The sequence below is a fragment of the Rhipicephalus microplus genome, chromosome 6, assembly GCF_043290135.1.
Source record: "Rhipicephalus microplus isolate Deutch F79 chromosome 6, USDA_Rmic, whole genome shotgun sequence".
Taxonomy (NCBI): domain Eukaryota; kingdom Metazoa; phylum Arthropoda; class Arachnida; order Ixodida; family Ixodidae; genus Rhipicephalus; species Rhipicephalus microplus.
Genome location: NC_134705.1, coordinates 177,618,556 through 177,635,662, shown reverse-complemented (window position 1 = coordinate 177,635,662; position 17,107 = coordinate 177,618,556). Strand labels below are relative to the sequence as shown.

The following is a 17,107-nucleotide window of genomic DNA, read 5'->3' as shown; positions in this document are numbered from 1 at the left end:
CGACGCGGCCAAACTTTCGGCAAATGAGCGTAGCACTACGCTGCACGCACGCAACAGGCGAAGCCGCGTTGTCGGGAACGGGCGCGACAATTTAAAAAAGGACCCAAGGTCAATTCCGCATCCGCGTATATACTACGGCTCTGTGACGGGAAAAAGACGCGGCATCAACAAACAGCTCGAAGAAAGTGCCGTCGCAACGGACGGGAATCGTCGTGGGAACGGAATAAAATAAAATTTTCGCTGCCGAGGCGCCGTTCCGGCACGAAATGTCGTTCAACCGGTTGCAGCCGGCTATGTAGCGGCAACAGCAAAAGAAAGCGGCGCCCGCAAAAAAAAAAAAAAAAATACACGACAGATACGGCGGGCATTCGCAAACCGTCACCTCGGAAATTCGACGAAGATGCCATAAGGAAGAAAGCGAGCTTATGTCAACGGCCGACTCACGTGTCGTTGTCGCCGAGCAAACGTTCATGACCGTTTGAGTGGCGCACGGAAATGCCGCTGGCTCGTTTGTTTGCGGCGGAGTCTTCGGGCGAGCTAGCTGTCAAAAACTCTTTGAAATGACGACCTACAAGCGCGCTTTACCGTGCGAAACCGTGCCCGATACACGGCAAAAGTAGATAAAAGACACGCACCTTTTGCGCCTTGCACATGGATCCCAAGGCTTGGACGTCGTGACTGGCATGCCTTCCATCCTGGAGGCAGAGCACGCAGGCCGCAACCTTGCACACCATGCAGTACATGCTGAGCGCCTCGTCGACGTGATCGGAGCACTTGGAATCCCGAGCGCCCTGCGAGCGGGCGCGAAGGACTTTCTTGCCCTGCTGAGGCTCGAGCAGCGTGTGCTTGGCCAGGGGTCCGCGAGCCGGGTGACAGTTTTCACGACACACGTCGCAGTAGAACACCTCACACTGGTCGCACATCACCGATGCCTCCCGCGGTCTATCGGCCTCGCACAACTGACAGGCCACGGGCAGGCGCCGCGTCTCGCCGTACTTATCCACGATGTTCTGCAGGGCCCGGTTGCGCGACAAGTTGTGTGCGCCATTCTCGTCGAAGTACACGAGCTTGTGGCACTCGGGACAAGCGAGGGACAGCAGGGCGACGCCGCTGTGAAGCAGCGGCGGGAAGAGAACGCCCTGAAGATTCGGAGTTCCCACGTAAGAACTCGGTCGGCTGGTGCACACCACGCCGCTGTCCGTCTCGCTGAGCAGGCTCAGCTTGTCGCCATCGGGGTAATCCGCTGTGGTGCCGATCTCAGACGACGAACCGACCAGGCCGCTGTTGCTGCCGTTGCCGCTGTCTTCCGAAGACGACGTCGAGTTTGCGACGTGGGCAGCTGTCGGCGCGTTTGCCGGCTGCTGCGCGTTCAACGCACAGTTGAGGCACAGCGAGTGCGCGCACGGAAGCAACACCGGATTGGAGTAGAAATGCTTGCACGCGGGACATTTGAGTTCCTCCTCCATGGCGGCAGAGGCCCATCACAAACGCATGCCGAAAGCGCGCTCGAAGAGAACTGAAGGAGCGGGCGGGAACGCACGCTCTCGCGGACAGATCGCACGCGGCGCGCCGGGACATCAAACGCAGTGCGCACGCGCGCGCGTCATCACGTGACTAAATTGTTCACGTGACTTTTTTTGGGCGCGTTCGATTCACTCATATATGTGTGCAACAAGTGTGGCGCGTTACGAGCATGCTTTAATCCAGGAAAGCTACAACTGACGTTTGCTTTCGCCCTTTAAATTAGTCATTCACATTGTACGATCGCAACGCGCACTAACATGGCCGCGCCCATTTTGCGGCTCTTAAAGCGTAGAGCGTCTTACGGGGCATCTGTTTTAAACGTTCACTCGCTGCCATCACGAAGTTTATTGCGATCGGAATGCATCGTTCTAAATTCGAGATGCATGTGTTTATACAGGTAGGACAATATGAACTAGAGCCATCGCAGAGCGCGCGATGGTCGCGTTTATGCGCTCGGCTTGCACCTGAGCGGCGATGAAGTCATTGCGCAAACTGATAATCATTGCCCGATAAGTACGTAGAGGTGAAATAAAAAATTGTAAGGAGACTGGGTGATCGCGCACGTGTTTGGTTCAAGACGCATGCGGACGAACATGATGTTGATTACGTGCGCAGTTCGAAGTTCTGCATTTCTGAGTTCGCGTAATCTGTGCCTTCGCGGAGTGCTGAACGGGGATGTGCGGTTTTGTTCACAACTTTCCAGCGACCCGGCGAAAGCTCAGCAAGAGTACGACGTAGTCATCGTCGGCGGCGGCATTGTCGGAGTGGCGACAGCGAGGGAACTCTCCTTGCGGCATCCGAAGCTCAAGCTGGCCATCGTGGAAAAAGAAAACAAACTTGGTGAGCGTTTAAGTTCTCGTAAGCTGGGATGCTCTCCGCTTCGACGTGCAGTTGCAGGTCTATTTACTGCGTAATCGAAATGATACACCAGTTTTCACGCGAACAATATGTTTCGGTGATTATGTGTATTGGCTATAGCTTTTATCAGCCACTGTCTGAGTGACACATTCGTTCGAATGACCTCTGAATTTCAAGGAGTTTTACGCGACTTTACTGCATACGAAAAAACTGCCTTCGCTCTTTTACCATTACTTTTGTTCAACTAGCACAAAACTGGCCTTACTATTGATAAATCCCAGATGGAAAATGGTTCTATTCCCAGCTAGATTATTGAACCGGAAATTTTCCCGCTTGAAATACTTTTATTTCGATAATTCAGCTCGAAGTGGGTGAATATCCACCGGCAATCTGTCAGTTTCGGGCAGAAACTCTGCCATGTTCTAGCTTGAGATTCATCGATTTGGAGCTGAGGAATATTTTCTGCTGAAGATATTCCCGTCGGAATGATCCAGCTGGCAATGGACTCTCTGGGATATTTATCAAAAGTTTTAAAAATTGTGACCTTGTAAGCGTAGGACTGCTTTGAAAATGGTTCTCTCGCTGTTCGAACAGTATTCGATATTTACTTGTATTTGATTCGGTGTCATCACCACTTGATTCTTATTCAATTGGATTATAAGATTCACTATTCACACACCCCTACCAAAGAGTGCTAAAACATTTATTTTAACCCGAATGTTAAGTCACACTCTGTGTACCATGGCTAATTACAGACACAGCATTAATGAGAACTAGTGTACAATGAAGCCAAGGTGAATATAGGAGAAATTTTTTGTAGTAATTACGATATAGATGTGAAAACAAGTTATAGAGGCACAAAAGGACAATTACCCTCTGGAAGGGAGCGAATCTGCAACTTTCGAATAACACGTCCCTTGCTCCACCAATTCAGCTACAGGTGGCGGTAGTTCCACCATTGACTCAGTTGGCTACATCTGTGCTCTTAAACCTGGGAGTGTTAGTCGGTGCCACTTGTAGCCATGGCGGAGAGTGTGGGACGCCCTTCTTTTACCCGTTGGTGTAACATAGAATGTGATGTTATTGCAAGCTGGCAGTTGTTCAATGATGCCTTACACCCTAGCATAATGCAAAGAGTTTGCCAAATGAACAAGCATAGTTTATGTGCTCGATCTACCTCGTCACAGTGTTAACGAGAACGGACGGCCAAACATTAAATTCGACAAGTGCTGGTGTAGATTTGCCGGCACTGTTCTCAGTAATATAGCTCACTCTCTGCTGTGCTGTCTGTCAGCGAACATGAACAGGGGGCATCACTAATTCAGCTGATTACATGCTTAATTGACTCTCGCTATTATTTGATCACTACAGCTGCTCATCAGAGTGGACACAACAGTGGAGTCATCCATGCCGGCATTTATTATGCCCCCGGATCACTGAAAGCAAAACTGTGCGTGCGAGGACTGGAGAAGTCGTACAAGTACTTCGATGAGCGCAACATACCGTACAAGAAATGTGGAAAGGTAAGGAAATGTACCTTTTTTTTCTTGTTCGGTCATGTATCGGTGCAACATTTAAAATCAAAACCATTTCTCGAGGTTTCTGCAGTGTATTCTGTGTGTCCCCTCTTATAGGCATTCTAAGGATAGCTTTCAATGGCCACTGTTACACATGCCTTTCCTTGTGGCACGGCTGAAGTGTCCACCACGATGTGGTGCCACGCCAGAGAGTCATAAGAAGGCAATACCAAAGGGGCCGAATTGTGCCATCGTGTTATGCTTTCAAAAGTGAAACTAAAGTGTCTTCAAGTTTTTTAACAACGCACCATTTCGTTTCGATTCAGCGGCACTTGCTAGTCGTGTCACCTAACGCCTCTCCATGCACGTATTTCTGTCAACCCATCGTTCTCCTTCGAGTCCACTCGCTAATATCCTCAGCTTCCAGCATCAAGCAAAAATAACGTTGTCAGCTTCTGGTTCAAAGCAGTGTCCTCGCCATCTGTTGTTCCTGCTGTAGTGAGAATCAGTGGGCAAAATGGGGATAGTGAGAAAAGACACAATGCAAAATACATGTGATCACGCCCATTATGTAATCTCAATCAAGCCAAATGTCGAGATTTGCCTAGTGCTCCTGCTAGCCACCCTACTCCTGCTTCAGTGGGGGAGCATATAACAGCTGTGAATGCAAAAATAGAAAATCCGAAGGTATAACTCTCAAAAGAGCCAGTTGCAGTAGCAGAACTTGTGCGTACAAGTAAAGTAAGGAAACAGGAGTAAATATAGAATGTTTGCACTGCTTAGCGAAGGTCGTACACATAGGCGGCCGCGCTTTAGCATGAGGCAGCCTGGAAAGAAAATCGGAAGAAGCAGTGTTCCATTGTCTGTTGCTGACTCCTGTTACTGACACTGCTCACACACAAGGTAGCGAATGTAAAACATTTCGTTAACAGCCCATGTTGTGAGGCAGCTTTTCATTTACAGCCTTTTGGCCCATACTGCACTGCTTTGACAGCACTGGGGTTATCAATTTGGCATAGTGACAGAAAGGTGTTCTGACATTCTTCACATTCAGCATTACAAACAGGCTTTTGTATATTAGCCACAGTTTTAGATACCGCTGTGTATGCTTTGGTTGTTTTGCGCGTACAATGTGCAACCTCCGTTTTCGCAGCTTATTGTGGCCGTTGAACCCGAGGAAATTCCACGACTGAACGCCTTGGAAGAGAGGGCCATCAAGAATGGAGTGAAAGACTTGAAGAGGTTGGATTCTAAAGAAATAAAGAGCGTGGAGCCAAACTGCACGGTATGTTGCTGACATAGAGTATGTAGGAGAGCGTAAATTTTTAAGTGCTTAATTTCTTTGGTAGGCACTATATTAATGAAAAATACCAGACAATAATGCCTGTGAAAGTGTAGGGGTGTTGTTAATAACATCCCCTATACATTATTTTCACTGGCATTATTGTCTGTTACTTCTCACTGACATTGAGTATGCCTCTTGAAATTGTGCACCAGACTTGTGTGGTGTCATTTCATAGACGTTGTTATGAGTTTAGTTAAAGTCAGCTCGAAATGTAATGATACCATGTTGTGGCATAGCTCATATTGAATGTGTTAGTGCTTCTGAGCAAATTTTAGAACCACCTTATCAGACTTAAAGGACTCCTGACAGCAAAATTTTGTTTGTGACTTTTTTTACTGTGATTTGTAGCTTTGTGTTAGGTGATCCAGGAAATAAATGGTAAATCATAGAGGGTATCATAAAGTTAATGCTGGGATTGTTAATTCTGATCAATATTATCGTGACTTTGAAATGTTTCCCTAATATCGTAAACGAGTTCAGTCTTCAAATCGGGCGCCTTGGGCACAGTGATGAATGAAACGATGCGGGTGCTTTGCTATGATTAACACCTGCTAGAAACATGTCCCCTCAGAAAGAAAATGAGAGAATTCCTGAAGCAAGCAGCTAGACGCACCTTGAGAAAAGCCTGGCAACAGAGTGAGAGGGATGAGGCTGGGGCACCCCGGCCCGTGCTCCTCGCCCTCCCCCCCGAAAATTCAGCCCGTGCCTCTGGAACGAGGAACGAGAGCCCTTTTTGAGTTCAGGTTATGGTATTGCGTGCACGCTGCAAATCTTCCGTGACATCACAGATACTTACTTTTTTCGTGGAAAGTAACATGGTGTCCCCGTTCAATGTCGCGAGCTGCTGGGAACTCAAATGAGCTCTCACGCTTACTTTAAGACTCGGTTGAAATATCTTAAAGGGGAGGTTCGCCACTTACAACCAACCAGGAGTGCGTACGCGTACCGGGTAATCCTACAATGCGAACGCCCCGAGGTTTCAATTTTCGTGTCGAGTGGTGGTCTGTCAAGAGCGTTCTCTCCTTGGCATGCAGGGCTTGCAGGCACTCTGGTCTCCGCACACGGGTATCGTAGACTGGGGTGAGGTGACGCAGTCATACGGTCGGGACTTCCTGAGCCAAGGGGGAGACATCATCCTGAATTTCCCTGTCCGCGCAATCGAGACCGTGGCCGAGAGCCGGTCCAAGACGGGGGGCCTCGCGCATCCTGTGAGAGTGGTCAGCGACAAGAAGGTACTGTGGAGAGGGTCTGTGCAGAGTCAAATACACATATACATAAGAGATTGCTATTATTGGGCAAGCAACTGAATGCGCACAAGCCATTTGATACTTGGAGAACACTTGCTGACAGAATTAATCGCTCATATATTGTACCATACATACGTATCTGCCCGCATCGGCTATCATCATGACGTTGCTATTCCTACCCCACCTACCATTTTTAAAATCAATTCATCGCCCGTACGTCGGCAAGTGTGAATCGCCTCCCCCGATCTGTCTTCAAGATTACTGATAATTCTAAATTTAAGGCTGCTGTGGTTAACCCTTTGCCCTCATAATGGTATGACTTTTGTAGGACTACAGCATTTTCATTCTTGAGTAGCCCTTTTGTTTTGCTGTGTTTTTCTCTTCGAACATGCCAATATTTTGACATGCTATTACAATGATGCATTCTTTGGTTCATAAGCACGGGCTTGAGCTTTGAGCCTTAATTCATTCACGTTGATTCCTTGATGTAACGGATACTTTTATGCTTTGCATCCTTAATTGATTGTTTCTTTAACTGTGCACTGTTGTTATTATTGGCTTCCTTCATTGGATCTATGTTACCGTCCAATTTTTAGCATATATTCAAATGATATACTAAAGAAGTAACACACTCCCTTCTGTAATACCCTCGGGCCCTTTGGTTACCGATGCATATAAGTGAATAAAAATTAAAAATTAGCAGATACACCGTATTACAGGAATCAATGTAATGTGAAACTAATAAAGAGCTGACCGATGACCAACAGATTCATACTAAATTATGCAGACTGAGCCAAATGGCAACATACATACACTGGACCAAATGCACACTTATACTGGGTCAAATAGCAGCTGTTCGACATATGCAAACACAAGCTATATTCACATAAAAATTGACAGGATGTGCATGTTACTGAAATTGAGCTGGCAAAGGGATAAAAAATACAAAGAGGAGTGTAAAGTCCCAATTTTCAACAAAGTTTGGGGAAACTATCGCTGCATGGATAGTAGAGGAAAGCACAGAAAATGTAAAAACAGATATTCGAACTGCAAATGTTGAAGAAGCTTGAGATTTTTCTACTCGGTGATGGTGAAGGATCATTGGAGGGGACAGGCATGCAATGTCTTTTGAGAATTGTCTAAGTGATGCGTGGCGCTCTATTGTAAGTTGCAGCTTTCCAGCTAAATTGCCGTCTTTTGCGGCAGTGACATTGTGTTTCCTTTCTAGCATTTGCCAGCATCTCGAGCGGTCAATTGAAGCGTGCATGGCCAAAACGCATCTTTGCGTAGATTTTTCGCAAAACCAGAATTTGTCTGATTCTCGATGTCGCCTGTACATGTTGTCGTGCAGAGGGCTCTTATTCCACCACTAAAACAAGGCTGTATAACAACGGGCTGTAGCTGTGACACTCTGCGCAGCGGCCGATGCGAGACAGCACCTGCTGTTGTTGTTGGTCTACACATTCGGTCTGCACAACCAACCATCCCCTGAAAACTCTCTTATAACAGCTCCGCTTAAAAAAGGAATAATTACTAGGGGTGTACGAATATTCGAAATTTCAAATATTTTCGAATAGTATTTATTGTTCAATTTGATTTGCACCAAAATTTTGTTATTCGAACTATTCTAGCTTCCCATAGACAAATGCAGTCAACATCCAATGGGCAGTGGCCCCCATCATATTTTAAATATGTCTCACCCGATCACAATGTCGTACTGCGGCAAAGTCGCCTTTCAAGCTCTGCTACGGTTGCAAATGTGTTGACTCAGAAAAACACTGGTTCCAACACGGAGATTATAGATGTGGCAAAACTGGAGGCCCAATTAATACTGTTTCGGTCCTCAAGTTCAGGCATGAAGTCCGAAAAATTGGACGCCAAAAAGTTTTACCATTGGAAATTTCAGATGTTTTTGTAGGTGACGATGTTCAGATGTTCTTATACATACGATCGTTGAGATGTTATATGTTTTATATATTGAGGTAGATTTGAAACTCTGGACTTAATCTAGTCCACCACATCAGTTGGTCTTACACAGAAGTTGAAAGAGGAGAATAGGCTGAGGAAATAGCATATTTTCTTCTCACATGTAAAGTGTTGTCGGCAATACCTTGGTTTATACCATGTTATGTACCTAACTACAATTCGGCCTCTGCATTGCCTCATTCTTGATCAGACAACTAGAAAACACCACCCGGGCAGTGCTTTATCAAACTAGCCAAAAGAAACACTTTCATGACACTATCCCATACAACCATGCTTAGGGATCTCTCTTCAACTTTTTTTCTGGAATTTTGCTTCAAAGTATTCAAAAATCATTCGAGAAATAGCCAAAAAATATTTTTTTCAATTCGCACTCGCAATTCAATACTCAAATTCACTTTGCTCCCAAAATTTTGCCATTTGCCGAGCTCTAATAGCTACCAGACTCTAGCAGTTCTGTGATTACCTTGACTCAGTTACTGTGAACAGTATGCACAAGTGCCCAAGCACTTGTGTTTGTAGATGGTCACGTGACCTTGACACAAACACCCCACACAAACCTTTTTTCCCACTCCTTGGTATTATGAGAGAACATGCACCAGCGGAAGACCTAGCTACCATTTTCGTCAATGTGCAGCTTCTTTTCATGAGTTCATCACTCATGAAAGTGTGATGCTACTTCTGATTTTATTTTTTTTCCCGTGCTAAACTTTCTTGCATGCTGTTCATTGCTGTTTTTTTGTCATTTTTATAATATTAGTGTGATTTTGTCTAGTGCATATGTACTGTATAGCTGAACCCAACTTATGTTAATGGCTACTTAAACTGTGTTCTTCTTTTGAATGATGTATCTCACCACATAATATGCTGTTTATTACTGCTATAATTTAGCAGCCCTTGTATAGTTAATGTAGATAACATATGCATTGTCTTGTTCAACCCAACTTACGTATGTGCCTACTTGAATTGTGTTTTTTTATTATGTATTATTATTATGTACCATACCACCTTTCCTTCAACAGCCTCAGGTGTGAGATTAGCAGTATCTTCGAATAAATAATAATAAATAAATATATAAACCATCAGCCACACCTGTTTAGAGCCACCTTAATTTACAATCTATCAACTCATTGTGTGCCAGTTGCTGCAAATTAGTACGAACCACACATGTTTGCAAAACGTGTGGACCGTTTGATTACAAATAGCTCAACACGGAAGTCAGAGGACTGAAATGAAGTGCCCTTTACCTGTCTAGAGTCTGTAAACTTTCGGTTTAGTACAGTCAACCTATCGTACCATGATATTCTAGAGGTGTTCTGGTAGAGTGGCTTTTTGGAATAGTTGCCATTAGTACCACTGCAGCTCTCCCCCAGAAGCACAAGCTGCCTCATAAATATTAGTGGCCAACAGCTGTTGACTGATGAATTTTTTCGTACATTGTGCGTGCGTAGTATTTTAAAGTAAATCAGTAAAAGAAGATATCGATAACTTTTTACAGTCTAACCCCTTTATAAGAAACCCTGATGTAACAGACAAATGGGTATAAGAGACATCAGTGTGCCCACAGTGAAAAAGGGTTGATAAGAAAATTCATATATGGTACCCTGCTTATAAGAAGCACCTCATATAAGGGACAAGAGTTGCTTTGCTTTTCGGTGCGTCCCTCTTATAAAGGGGTTCAACTGTAATGACGCATTGCATGAATATTCCGTTACAGCTGACTCAAAAAAAAAGAGAGAGAGAAGAATAAGCAATATGAAAAATGATTCATTTGGAGTGACACCTGTACGTATAGAAGATGCCCAAAATGGTCGTATGAGAAGATGCCCACTTAGAAAGAGGCATTATCAAAGTTGCAATTTGGTTTGAATTGAAACATCTTTGATTTGAAGTACAAACACACACATGTAATGCGATTACAGGCAGTGTGCTGTCGCTACATTGTCACCTGCGGCGGTCTCTACTCGGACAAACTGGCAGCACTCTCCGGCTGCGATCCGGAGCCCAAGATCGTTCCATTCCGTGGCGAGTACCTTCTCCTAAAGCCAGAAAAGGCAGACTTGGTGCGAGGGAACATCTACCCGGTGAGCTTGTTTTCGCAGCGAAAGCTGTCATGAGAACACTACAGTAAGCCAGTTTTGGTGGTGTAGTTGACTGCCGCCAACTGTAAAGACTATCACACACATTGAGAAAAAGTCTTTCCCGTGGCAGTCGAATATTCCACTGCAGAGCCACACCAATGCTTTAAACTCCTTCACAAAGAGACCCTATGCGGGCATCACTATTGTATCGGTGGTAATTTACTCATGTACGCTGGCAAATTTAAATATTTAAGAGTCAATTGTATGCAAAATTTGGCACGGCATACACACATAGAAAGTGTGTGCTCGAAATCAAGCCAGAGATTAGGCTTTAAGGCAAAAATTACACCAAGCTACGGCACATATAAAACTGGTGGCGTACAAAACTTTTGTTGGATCACTCCTAGGACATGCCTCGGTCGTGTGTAGCCCTCATCAGGACAACCTGAAAATAAAGTTAGAAAAAGTTCAATGCCGTGCCGTCTGCTTCAGCACGAAGGCAAAAGAACTGGTTGAAAGTTTTTCTTAGGGTACTTTACGGACAACATAAAATTAACAAAGATGAGTACTTGAAAGTGCCAGGCAAACAAAGCAGTCAGGTCAATCACAATCGTGTTTTGCTACCATATTTCAATTGCAATGATGTTATTTGTTATTCTTTTTTCCCAGCTGCGATTGAACTTCGGAATGCGTTGCCAGGCCTTGTGGTAAATGCAAGTGATGTTTGCCGTTGAGGAAAATTGTTGCACATGTATTTAAAGGATTACGCTGCCACCTGATATACCTGTATGTTTGGTTCGTTTGTATATATTTGTGCTTCCTCTGCAAAAACCCTCAACAAAGGGTTGACAGTATTATGAAATAAATTAAATAGTGGTCAGACAAGGAATCACATTAACAAATGTCATATAGCATGGTAAAAAAGTAATGTTACACCGTAGGTATAGTAGTTTCTAAAGGAACTCTCGTATTCATTCAGTATGGTACATACACAAAAAAAACCAGTGCCAACAAGGCCCTCTATCTAGGAATTTCAAACCTGTCATTGTTAACTTCTGTTGACCAATTTCACAACCGGGAGTCCACGACACATTTACAGCCTCACCTCCCCACCGCTTCCTTATTTTCTTTCTGTTCAAGGCACACCTGTTCCTTCTTCACTCGTACAATTCGTCACATCCCCTCTCCCCCACTCTTTCACACCCGCATAACCAATGTTGTCCCTCCCCTTTCTTTGTTTGAATGTAGAAGAGGGTAGGAAGCGAAAAGACGCTAGCGCTAAAGAAATAGTTCTGTTGTTGCCTTGTAGAAGACAAGTCTGCTTGTCAAAACGTCAGCTCGACACAACTCCTGTTTACAGATTTTCATCGCAAACTTCCATCTTGCTCTTCCCACAATTTTTTTTGGAGTACGTAACACCGTGCGTCATGCTGTACAAGTTGTATAAAAAGTGGTTGGTTTAAAGCATCATGGCCATTGCAGAGCACTCGAACATAATTCTTCATGGTCACCAGCTGCAGAATGAAGAAGTTCACATAATCATCACTTTTCGAAGATAGATTATGTATTGTGATAATGCAAGAAGTAAGAAGTATGCTCAAAGTGCTTGTCACCTGTGTGCCACAGATGACATTGCCAATATGTAATCACATGCTGCAAATGAGTGCCCGAAAGATGCACTAAAGACAAATATTAAGTCACCCCCTGAGCTACTGCACTGTCTTGTTGAGACTTCTGCAAAAACAGGTACATATGTTTGTTCAAGAAACACAGACAATGTGTGCCTGTCTCTGGCATTTCATGTGAGGTCTGCAATAAGCAGCTGAGCTGTGGTTGCTGAGGCCTATGCAGCATGTGTGGGGCTGCTGCATCAATTGCACCAAGTCACCCTATTCTGAATTGAGCTGTGCTAAAACTGAAATTAGGCAATCGGAGTTTCTCCTCCGGCAACACTGGTTGCAAATACATCGCTGCTTTATGCAGCTCGCACCGGGGGGCGCTAGCATTTGGTTGGCCCTAGATTTCCTGGTGAAAAGTTTTTCCGGCATACTCCTGTTTGAAGAAAAATACTTCACAAAGTACCTGTGCAGGCTTGGTTAAGCCCATGCACTGACGCGAAAGTGTATGACTTGCTACCAGCGGCATCAAGTGTGAATAATGGTGGTGATGTTTGGTTATATGGTGTGGCATATTTTGTACCAAAGCATGTGCAGCTTCATAGGCCTTGAATTGTACTGTGACGGTGTGCAGGTGCTTGACAGTGTTCATTCATTGCGTCACGTGGTTAGCCACCCAGTGTAATGAAATAAACGCACATTCGGGATGTGCAGCAGATGAAGGACATGCAGTGCTCAGCGAAACCATGCTACATGTCTTATCACTGAATACAACTAGTGATGCTATAAAATCTATTATTTACTAATGTAGTCAACAAGTGATCACCACCCCACAGGGGCGCCTGCGCAAGCAGGCGTTTGGTGTGTAGCGACACCACGGACCCGAGCTGACGGGAGGGTTTCGACTCCCTCCCACGCCTAGCCGTGCGTGGCTTTGCCGTGTCCGGGGAAAAGGGGATCCTGGGGGTTGAGCCGACGCTGGGTGATTGGACCTTCAAGGCCCCCCGGCAGAGGCAACACACCCCTTTGGCCCCGGCTTCACGTAGACGGCACCCCTGGGCTGACCCACCCAGGGGAAATCGGTAGTCGCCCTTTCCTATTTCTCTCTCTACATCTTAGTCTTTTCTCGTCTTTAAATCTATCCTGTCTTCTTCTCTCTTCCATTTACTTCCGATTTTTCCTGGCGGCAAGGGTTAACCTTGTGTATGTGCTCTGTCTTGGGCACAATACATTTGGTTATAGCGGCTGTGTACAGCTGACGTTGACATGCCTCATATAAATTTAGGACTTGTCACGTCCCCGTGTTGGGCTCCATGGTGGGCGGCTGGCATGGCTGCTGAACTCACATTTAGTTTATGGCTTTTTCTTCTCTCCCTTCATTGCACGATCGTCCTCTCCCGAAGAAAGGGCGCACCGAAGACTTTTGCAATTATTTCAGCAAACCGAAAGAAACCTTTCCCCGCTACCATGTAATCCATTGTGAAACCGCTAAAAAGAACGCCAGAACTATTTCGCCTTTCGTTGTTTCCAATTGCCTCACCACTACACTTGGACCAGGTTACCAGGCTACAAGAATGGCCAGTGGGGATCTCCTCCTCGAGGTAAAAAGTCAGAGCCAGTATAAAAACCTCTCAAAACTAGAATCGTTTGGAAACATACCTATCTCAATTACACCACACCGCTCACTCAACACTTCCCGAGGCGTTGTATCTGATCAAGACTTGCTTGACCTGACTGAAGGTGAGCTCCTCAAGGGCTGGAAGGACCAGCAGGTGACACAAGTACAAAGAATTAAAATTAGGCGTGATAAGAAGGAAATCCCAACAAAACACATAATTGTGACATTTTGCACCAGCACTCTGCTTGAACATCTCGAAACAGGATACTTGAAGTTGAATGTGAGACCTTACATTCCCAACCCACGACGTTGCTTCAAATGCCAGCGTTTTGGTCACGGCTCTCAGAGTTGCCGCGGCCAACTCACCTGCGGAAAGTGTGCCACCACAGGACACGCTATGGACGAGTGTAAGGTGGAGGATGGGGCCCACTGCGCAAACTGCGATGGTACCCATCCCGCATACTCCCGAACCTACCCAACATGGAAAAAGGAAAAAGAAATTGTTACAATCAAAATCACACAAAACATTACTTTCCGAGAAGCCCGTCAACAAGTATCTGGTCTTTTCACAAACAAACCATCGTTTGCCGATGTAGTGCAACAGGGGGCAGCACTACAAGGGCCTGCGGCAACTGCCCATGCCAGGCACAGTGTGCCTAGGCGGTCGCCAATGCCCCCACCCACGGCGGGAACAGCCAAGGCTGCCCTGCCACTCGCCCTCACGGCGACAACCAAGGCCGCTGCAAGCTCTTGCAGCGGCCAGGGTATCCCAGCACCAAAGGAGGTTCCTTCGACCTCTAGCCCAAGAGGACCGAAGGTTTCGCCCCCCGAGGTGAAGGACACCCCAGGGTCGGCCGATATGAAGGCCTCGTCTCACCAGGCGGGGTCCCAAGCCCAAAACATCAGCTCGCAAATGCGGGCACGCAGTGCCTCTGAGGAGGCAATGGACACCACGGCACCCCTGGTGCAGAAAGATCGGCGTAGCTCCCTGGAGCGCGCCAAAAGAAATAAAAAGCCAATAACGGGGCCCGGCGACGGCCCTGTTTTTTGAGTCTTAACGCTTAGCTTAAGAAGCAGACACACCCATTGTTCCTTACACACAGCACTACGTTACCTCCAATATGGCAACAAAAATAATACATTGGAACGTCAGAGGACTCCTTAGAAACCTCGATGATGTTCAAGAGCTCTTTTGCAAACATTCGCCGAAAGTGCTGTGTGTACAGGAAACTCATTTAAAATCTAAAAACACGAATTTTTTGCGTCAATATGTTCTCTTCCGAAAGGACAGAGATGATGCTGCGGCATCATCCGGCGGTGTAGCCATTATTGTTAATCAAAAAGTAGCATGCACACATTTACCACTGCAAACAACACTAGAGGCAGTGGCTGTTTGAGCAGTTCTTTTCAACAAGCTCGTCACCATCTGCTCTCTGTACATACCCCCACACCACCGTCTTGGAAAACGAGAATTCGAGTCCTTAATAGACCAACTACCCGAACCTTATCTGGTCCTTGGTGACCTGAATGCTCATAGCAGTCTATGGGGTGATTCTCGCTGCGACGCACGAAGTCGTCTCATTGAACAGTTCCTTTTTTCCTCCGGCGCCTGTCTGTTGAATAGGAAAGAGGCAACATATTATAACCTTGCCAACAAAACCTACTCTTCCATAGATCTCAGCATCGCATCTCCTTCACTTGTATCATTACTCCAATGGAAAGTTCTAAATAATCCCTACGGAAGCGACCATTTTCCTGTCGTTTTGAGTACACAAACATCATACGAATATCCTCCACGAGTTCCCAAATGGCTTATACACAAAGCCGACTGGGAACAGTTTCATAACAAAGCTCACTTATCTTGGACTGACATATGTGGGCTAAGCATAGATGAAGCTGTGCAGTACTTCACAGCTCTCCTTATTAACACAGCAGCCAAATGCATCCCACAAACATCTGGACAGCCCGGCAAGCGACACGTCCCATGGTGGAACACAGAGTGTCGTAATGCGCGAAAGGAACAGAACAGGGCATGGAGGTTGCTGCGCAACTCACCGACAGCGGAAAACCTTGAGAGCTTTAAGAAAATAAAGTCTCAAGGCAGGAGAACGCGTCGGCAGGCCAGAAAAGAAAGCTGGCAGAAGTTTTTGTCAGGGATCAATTCATACACACAGGAGGCTAAAGTCTGGAACATGGTCGGTAGGATAGCAGGAAAACAAGTACACACACTTCCACTCGTAAACACTCAGGGTGATACCTTGGAAGATCAGGCAAACTTCCTCGGTGCACACTTTGAACGGGTATCCAGCTCGTCCCACTATGCTGACACTTTCCAAAAATACAGAACAAGAATAGAAAAGCAGAAACTAGAACATAAATCCACTAGATACGAGGCATACAACCAAGCTTTCAGTCTAGCTGAGCTCCGAACATCTCTAAACTCCTGCAGTACTTCTGCCCCAGGTTCTGACCGTGTGGTGTATGAAATGTTAAAAAACCTACCAGCCGAAACACGAAAAACCTTACTTTGTTCATACAATGCTATCTGGTTTTCTGGCACTATCCCTACCTCCTGGAAAGAGGCTGTTATTATTCCCATTTTGAAAGAGGGCAAAGACCCTTCTTTAGCTTCAAGCTATAGACCTATTGCACTTACAAGCTGCTTGTGCAAAGTATTCGAAAAAATGATAAACTGCCGACTTCTACATATCCTTGAAACAAACAATTTGCTCGACCCATTTCAGTGCGGGTTTCGAGAAAGTAGATCCACCACAGACCACCTCGTTCGTATCGAGGCACAGATAAGAGACGCCTTCGTCCATAAACAATATTTTCTCTCTGTGTTCCTCGATATCGAAAAGGCTTATGATACAACATGGCGTTTTGGAATTATAAGAGACCTGTCCCACCTTGGCGTGCGTGGAAGAATGTTTCAAATAATTGAAAGTTACCTGTCAAACCGGACATTCCGTGTCCGAGTGGGCACGGTTCTTTCCCAAATATTTGTCCAGGAAACAGGCGTGCCACAAGGTGGTGTACTTAGCTGCACACTTTTTCTCATCAAAATGAATTCCTTGCACTTGTCCATCCCCCGCAATATGTTCTATTGTACATATGTCGACGACGTCCAGCTTGGCTTCAAGTCATGCAACATGGCAATGTGTGAGCGGCAGGTTCAGCTGGGTTTAAACAAGGTTTCCAAATGGGCAGATGAAAACGGATTTCGACTTAACCCACAAAAAAGCACGTGTGTCTTGTTCTCTCGAAAGAGAGGCATGCACTCGGAACCTGACATTCGACTGAACGGGCAACGTCTGT

At 45.7% G+C, this 17,107-nt stretch overlaps 2 protein-coding genes across 2 annotated transcripts in view; one reads left to right on the top strand and one right to left on the bottom strand.

Annotated features, from left to right (window-relative positions):
- LOC119168292 (E3 ubiquitin-protein ligase Trim9) overlaps positions 1-1,587 on the bottom strand; it is a 279,442-nt gene extending 277,855 nt beyond the window's left edge. The window contains exon 1 of the mRNA XM_075867132.1: positions 636-1,587. Within this exon, the coding sequence (XP_075723247.1) occupies positions 636-1,466 (831 nt within the window). The 5' untranslated portion in view covers positions 1,467-1,587. The remainder of the gene's footprint in view (positions 1-635) is intronic.
- Positions 1,588-1,604: 17 nt separating this feature from the next.
- LOC119167076 (L-2-hydroxyglutarate dehydrogenase) overlaps positions 1,605-17,107 on the top strand; it is a 28,960-nt gene continuing 13,457 nt past the window's right edge. The window contains exons 1-6 of the mRNA XM_037418494.2: positions 1,605-1,921; positions 2,228-2,364; positions 3,754-3,905; positions 5,053-5,184; positions 6,279-6,476; positions 10,397-10,558. Coding sequence (XP_037274391.2) covers positions 1,782-1,921; positions 2,228-2,364; positions 3,754-3,905; positions 5,053-5,184; positions 6,279-6,476; positions 10,397-10,558 — 921 coding nt within the window. The 5' untranslated portion in view covers positions 1,605-1,781. The remainder of the gene's footprint in view (positions 1,922-2,227; positions 2,365-3,753; positions 3,906-5,052; positions 5,185-6,278; positions 6,477-10,396; positions 10,559-17,107) is intronic.